Source organism: Triticum urartu, chromosome 4 (assembly GCF_003073215.2).
Source record: "Triticum urartu cultivar G1812 chromosome 4, Tu2.1, whole genome shotgun sequence".
In the NCBI taxonomy this organism is placed as follows: domain Eukaryota; kingdom Viridiplantae; phylum Streptophyta; class Magnoliopsida; order Poales; family Poaceae; genus Triticum; species Triticum urartu.
Window position 1 is genome coordinate 439,708,694 of NC_053025.1, and position 6,578 is coordinate 439,715,271.

At 48.4% G+C, this 6,578-nt stretch overlaps 1 protein-coding gene across 1 annotated transcript; it reads left to right on the forward strand.

Moving 5' to 3' along the window:
- The first annotated feature begins 392 nt into the window (after nt 1-392).
- Nucleotides 393-1,288, forward strand: LOC125553917. The gene has a single exon (XM_048717565.1). The coding sequence runs from the start codon at nt 506-508 to the stop codon at nt 1,100-1,102; it is 597 nt and encodes a 198-aa protein (XP_048573522.1). The 5' UTR covers nt 393-505; the 3' UTR covers nt 1,103-1,288.
- The last annotated feature ends 5,290 nt before the right edge of the window (nt 1,289-6,578 follow it).

Genomic DNA, 6,578 nt, shown 5'->3' on the forward strand with positions numbered 1-6,578 from the left:
AAAAGCACGTAAATCCAGCAGGTCCCAGTCTTCACTCTTCACAGTTTGCCGTCAGTACTCTGGCAGGCAAAACAAAACCGTGTTCGGAAAACCAGGAGCTGGAAACTGAACCCACGAAACGTCCCCACGTCCAGAAACGCATCGCTTCCTTCCCGCCGTCCGTCTGGTCGATCCGGCGCGTACTATGCGTCCACCCTTCCCTGGCGGACGCCCACACGACACGACCCTAGTCAGTAGTCACCCCGCCGCTCTAGCCTCCAGCTCTGTGCCAACCACGAAGCAAGCAGCCAAACAAACGCGCTCGCTTCTCTTCTCTCACGTCGCGCTCCGGCTCCCGCCACACGACACACAGCACAAGCAAAGCCAGCTGCCAGCTCCCTATTTATGCAGCACTGCCCCACTCATCTCATTCATCAGTAACTTAGCGTGGTAGTAGAAGCGAAACAGCAGAGCAGCATTGCAGCAAGCAACAGGGGAGGCTGCCATTCTGGTAGACAGCACTACAATGGCAACGACGACGCCTAAGGCGACGAGAAGGGCGTCGATACGAGGGCGGGCGTGGCGGCTGCTGCGGCTGGCGGCGCTCCGGGCGCGGAAGGGAATCGTCGTGCACGGTCTCGGCCTGCTCAAGACCCTGGGGTGCAGCGGGCGCAGCGACCGGCTGCGCTACGGTGAGCGCGAGTTCTCCATCGACGAGACTCCGGCGTTCCGGTTCCGCGCCCCCTCCGCGCTCGTGCTCCGCTTCATCCCCTGCATCGCCCCCGCCGTCCCGGACACCCCCGACGACTACAGTGGCGACCGCTACTTCTTCTGCGACCCGCGCGAGAGGGTCGCGGGCAGCGTCGGGGACGGCCACGGTGCCGGGCCGAGCGAGTACGGCGTCGAGAACCTCGACGATTGCGCGGAGGAGCAGCTGCTCCAGCGGGCGGTGATGGGAGCGAGCTGCGCGGACTTCGGCGCCGTGGAACAAGAGGACGGCGAGGACGCCGGGGTGGACGTCAAGGCGGAGGAGTTCATCGCCAACTTCTACTCGCAGATGAGGATGCAGCGGCAGATCTCCTCGCTGCAGTACAATGAGATGATGCATAGGAGCATCTGCTAGACAAGGCGTGTTTCTTTTTTTTGACACTTCAAACATCCTTTATTCATCTACAAGCATAGGAATTATAGTCATCGGGACCAAATGTAGCCAAGTATTAGAAGGAGAGAACCAATTATCCTCGTGCAGTAAATTGCCAAAAACTATCATTTGTGGGACCTAACAAAAAGTATCACTTTGGGGGTAATATTTTGGAGTAATGCTACGTCTACGTCTACAAAAGGTTACTTGAAATTTCTGCACCATGAGGCGGCAGATCTCCCGGCTGCAGTACAACAAGATGATGCATAGGAGTTTCTGCTAGATAAGGCGTGTGTTGACACCAAATTTTGATATAGAAAAATGTTTTTAAGATGATCTCAAATGAAATAGTGCTTATAGTCGACTACAACCTAGGATACCAATGCCACCCACGATGCTTAATGACTTCAGTTACCCAATTATGATATAATTTAGTTAAAAACGACAATTACTAACAATAATAGTCAAGGAACAGTCGGCCACATATGAGACCATGAATAGCATTAATACATGTCTGTAATGGCCTTCATCCTAACACACTCTATTTAAGGAGGAATGGGAGCATTGGGCTGAAGGTTGAGCATCGATATATCGTACCTTATACCAAGAGCTAAGAGCATCACAGCGGTAGAGTATTACCTTCACCGGGGAGAGCCTGAACTAGTATAAATCCATATGCGTACTTCCGTCCGCACTGATTGGTAGATTCGATTGCCTCCATATATATACATACGCCATGCACTATTGTTAGGATTATATCCACAATAATACTTTTCTGATACACCTGTAAGTTATTTTTATTGGCACCCAGTTACGGTGTGATGTTTGGCAATCTCAAAGTAACCATCCGGTATGTTGGTATACTATGTTCTCATGGTCTAAGTGAAGGAAACATGTCCTAGAGGCAATAATAAAGTTATTATTTTATATTTTCTTATTTATGATAAACGTTTATTATTCATGCTAGAATTGTATTGATTGGAAACTTTGATACATGTGTGAATATATAAACAAACACCGTGTCCCTAGTGAGCCTCTACTAGACTAGCTCATTGATCAAAGATGGTTAAGGTTTCCTAACCATTGACATGAGTTGTCATTTGATAACAGGATCACATCATTAGGAGAATGATGTGATGGACAAGACCCATCCGTTAGCTTAGCATTATGATCGTTCAGTTTTATTGCTATTGCTTTCTTCATATCAAATACATATTCCTTCGACTATGAAATTATGCAACTCCCGGATACCGGAGAAATACCTTGTGTGCTATCAAACGTCACAACGTAACTGGGTGATTATAAAGATGCTCTACAGGTATCTCCGAAGGTGTTTGTTGGGTTGGCATAGATCGAGATGAGGATTTGTCACTCCGAGTACCGGAGAGGTATCTCTGGGCCTTCTCGGTAATGCACTGTAACGCCCTCGATGCGGCTATATCTCCTACGTGTCGAAGCACGACTTAGAGGCATAACCGCATTGAAAGCAATGTCGCAAGTAAGGCAAGCTTCACAACATCCCATGTAATATAAATAATAAAAGGGTAAGGCACATAGTTGGCTTACACTCGCCATGTCAAACAAAGTACATAAATAGCATTACATCATCCAATCACTCATGGCCCGACTACGGTGCCAAAATAAAAGATCAACCCAACATGCGACACGGTCCCGATTGCCCCAACTGGGCTCCACTACTGATCATCAGGGAAAGACACATAGTAACGGCGTGAGTCCTCGTCGAACTCCCACTTGAGCTCAAGCGCGTCGTCTGGAACTGAGTCATCAGGCCCTGCATCTGGTTTGGAAGTAATCTGTGAGCCACAGGGACTCAGCAATCTCGCACCCTCGCGATCAAGACTATTTAAGCTTATAGGTAAGGCAAGGTAATATGTGGAGCTGCAGCAAGCGACTAGCATATATGGTGGCTAACCTGTTCGCAAAAGAGAGCGAGAAGAGAAGGAAAAGCGCGAACGAAGAACTAGAGAACAACCTGCGGCAAGCATTACTCCAACACCGTGTTCACTTCCCGGACTTCGCCGAGAAGAGACCATCATGGTAACACACACAGTTGATTCATTTTAAATTAAGTTAAGGTTCAAGTTATCTACAAACGGACATTAACAAATTCCCATCTGCCCATAACCGCGGGCACGGCTTTCGAAAGTTCAAATCCCTGCAGGGGAGTCCCAACTTAGCCCATGACAAGCTCTCACGGTCAACAAAGGATATTCCTTCTAGCGGGAAGACCCAATCAGACTCGGAATCCCGGTTACAAGACATTTCGACAAGTTAAAACAAATCTAGCAACACCGCCCGAATGTGCCGACAAATCCCGATAGGAGCTGCACATATCTCATTCTCAGGGCACACTCAGATTGTCCAAACTTCCGGTAGGCCAGCCCAGAGTTGCCCCTGGTGGCCACCGGCGGCTGACGGTTTGGACCAACACTCAGAGGAGCACTGGCCCGGGGGGGTTAAAATAATGATGACCCTTGAGTCTGCAGAACCCAAGGGAAAGAAAAGGCTAGGTGGCGAATGGTAAAACCAAGGTTGGGCATTGCTGAAAAAGCTTTAATCAAGGCGAACTATCAAGGGGTTCCCATTATAACCCAACCGCGTAAGGAACACAAAATCCGGGAACATAACACCGATATGACGAAAACTAGGGCGACAAGAGTGGAACAAAACACTAGGCGAGAGGCCGAGCCTTCCACACTTTACCAAGTATATAGATGCATTAAGATAACAAGATAATATAATGATATCCCAACAAGAAAATAATGTTTCAGCAAGGAACGATCTCCAATCTTCACCTGCAACTAGCAATGCTATAAGAGGGGCTGAGCAAGGCAGTAACATAGCCAATCAACGGTTTGCTAGGACATGGTGGGTTAGAGGTTTGACATGGAAATTTGGGAGGCATGATAAGCAAGTGGTAGGCATCGTAGCATAGGCATAGCAAAAGAGCGAGCATCTAGCAAAGCAAAGATAGAAGTGATTTCGAGGGTATGATCATCTTGCCTACAAAGTTGTCAGAGTTGACTGGATTCTCGAAAGCAAACTCAACGGGCTCCTCGTTAGCGAACTCGTCTCCCGGCTCTACCCAAACAAGACAAACAAGCAAAAAGGACACAATCAACCACGTGCAAAGCTCAAACAACATGATGCAAACATGGAATGCTATGCGGGATGCGATATGTAATGCATATGCAATATTTGACAAGGAATGAATGAACCTGGCCTCAACTTGGAAATCCAAGTGTGTCACTGGAAAGGTGAGGTGATTTCGGTTGAAATCGATATAAAGAACACCGGAATCGGAGACACGGTTTGGAAATGGCAAGCAATTCAAATATGGCACCGGTCTACGATAAACAGCAAGTAGCCATCTAAATGCAACAAGACAAATATGCTACAGCATCCAAACATGGCAACAAAATACATGGCAGGGATCCACTCATGAAGCTTAACAAAAGATGAACACTGAGCTACAGCCAATTCATCCATTAACAGGTTCAAACAAGCATGGCAAAAGTGCAATTAGTAAACAGATTTCAGACTTAGTGAAATTAACACTTGTCTGGAATTTCAGATCAGGTAGCACACTTTGGAGCATGAAAACTAGATGCTACAGGAACTTAACATGGCAAAATAAAGCATGGCATGGAGCTACTCAAAGAGCTTAACAAAAGTACCTTAGTGACTTGAGCCAAAAGGGATCATAGAATACAATTGCAAACATGTGAACATGACAAAAACATAATCAGATCACAGACTTAGTGAAAAACTGGAGCATGCAAAACAGATATCAAGTAGGCATGTTTACAAGCTCGATGCACTCACTACAGAGCATTTCATGACAATCTAAGCATACACCCATCAAGAATACACATTATACAAGATAGAAATGGCAAGAACAATAACATAGCATGCACGGATCAACTACAAGATCCTCGGCGAAATCGCTAACAAGTAGACAATCTGCCCAGATTCACGAAATAGCAAAAGTAGAGCTCGATTGACTCAAGCTAGGGTGCTCCATAATTGCAAACAAAGACATGGATGGATAGAGCACTACAAGATTAACAAATCATCCTTACTGATCATCCTCAAAAGAGGCACGGATCACTAGGAAACAACATGGACATATGACATATTGATAAAAACAAATCAAGGACTTAGTGGAATTGCTAAGTCCCTGAAATTAACATTAACAAATGCTCCACTTTGCAAACTTGTGCTAGTAACCACACACATCACAAAAATACATGGATTGCACCTCTGGAAAGATGGCAAAGCATATAACAAAACTCATGTAGAGCTCAGGGGCATATCATGCACACAATAATCATGGCAAAAATGGCAAATAGCCATTTGGAGCAGCAGATCTGACAACTAACTCAAATAGCACTCTTCCAACAGCATTTCGGGCATCAAGATGAACTCAAATGAAAATTATGCAATGAGATGAAATGATGTGCTCTCTGAGACGAACATTTTGATATGCTATACGCGCAAAACGGAGTTATTGGTGCAAAGTTACGGCACGATGAACAAGGGCATTTGAATCTGGAAATCGGGGACTTAGAGAAATTCATCACCTCGCGGGATCTAGGGTTTACTGTTCACCCGGCGAGATCCACTGTTCACCCGCGAAGAAATCCGAGGTCGCCGGCGAGGATCCCTACTCCGGCGAAGAAGAGACGTCGCTCCGGCGCGGGGGAAGCCGGAGCCGGCGAGAGGAAGCGGCGTGGAGGCGAGGTCCGGCGAGGGCGCACCGGCCGGCGTGGCGGCGCGGCGAGGTGGTGGCCAGCGCGGGCCGGCGCCGGAGTCGAAGGCGGCGGAGGAGGAGCCACCGGGCGGCGCGGGCGACGGGCTCGCGGGGGCCCGACTTGGGCCTCCCGGGCCGGAGCGGCGGCGGCGGGGGTGTGCCACGTGTCGCGCGCCGATTGGCGCGGGCGCGGCGGCGGGATTTGTCCGGCGTGTCCGGCACCGGCGGACAATGTCCGGCGCGCGGAGGATTAGATCTAGGGTTTCGGGGAGAGGAAAACGAGAATTTCGGAGGGGACCTATTTATAGGCATAGAGGGAGCTAGAAGTGTCCAAATGAGGTGCGGTTTTCGGCCACGCGATCGTGATCGAACGCTCTAGATGATGGAGAGGGTTTTGGTGGGTTTTGGGCCAAATTGGAGGGGTGTTGGGCTGCAACACACATGAGGCCTTTTCGGTCCCTCGGTTAACCGTTGGAGCATCAAACGAAGTCCAAATGGTACGAAACTTGACAGGCGGTCTACCGGTAGTAACCCAAGGCCGCTTGGCAAGTCTCGGTCCAATCCGAAAATGTTTAACCCCCAAACACGAAAGAAAGGTAGAAATGACCACCGGAGGAGAACGGAGCGCTGGAAAGCAAAATGGACAACGGGGAAAATGCTCGGATGCATGAGACGAACACGTAA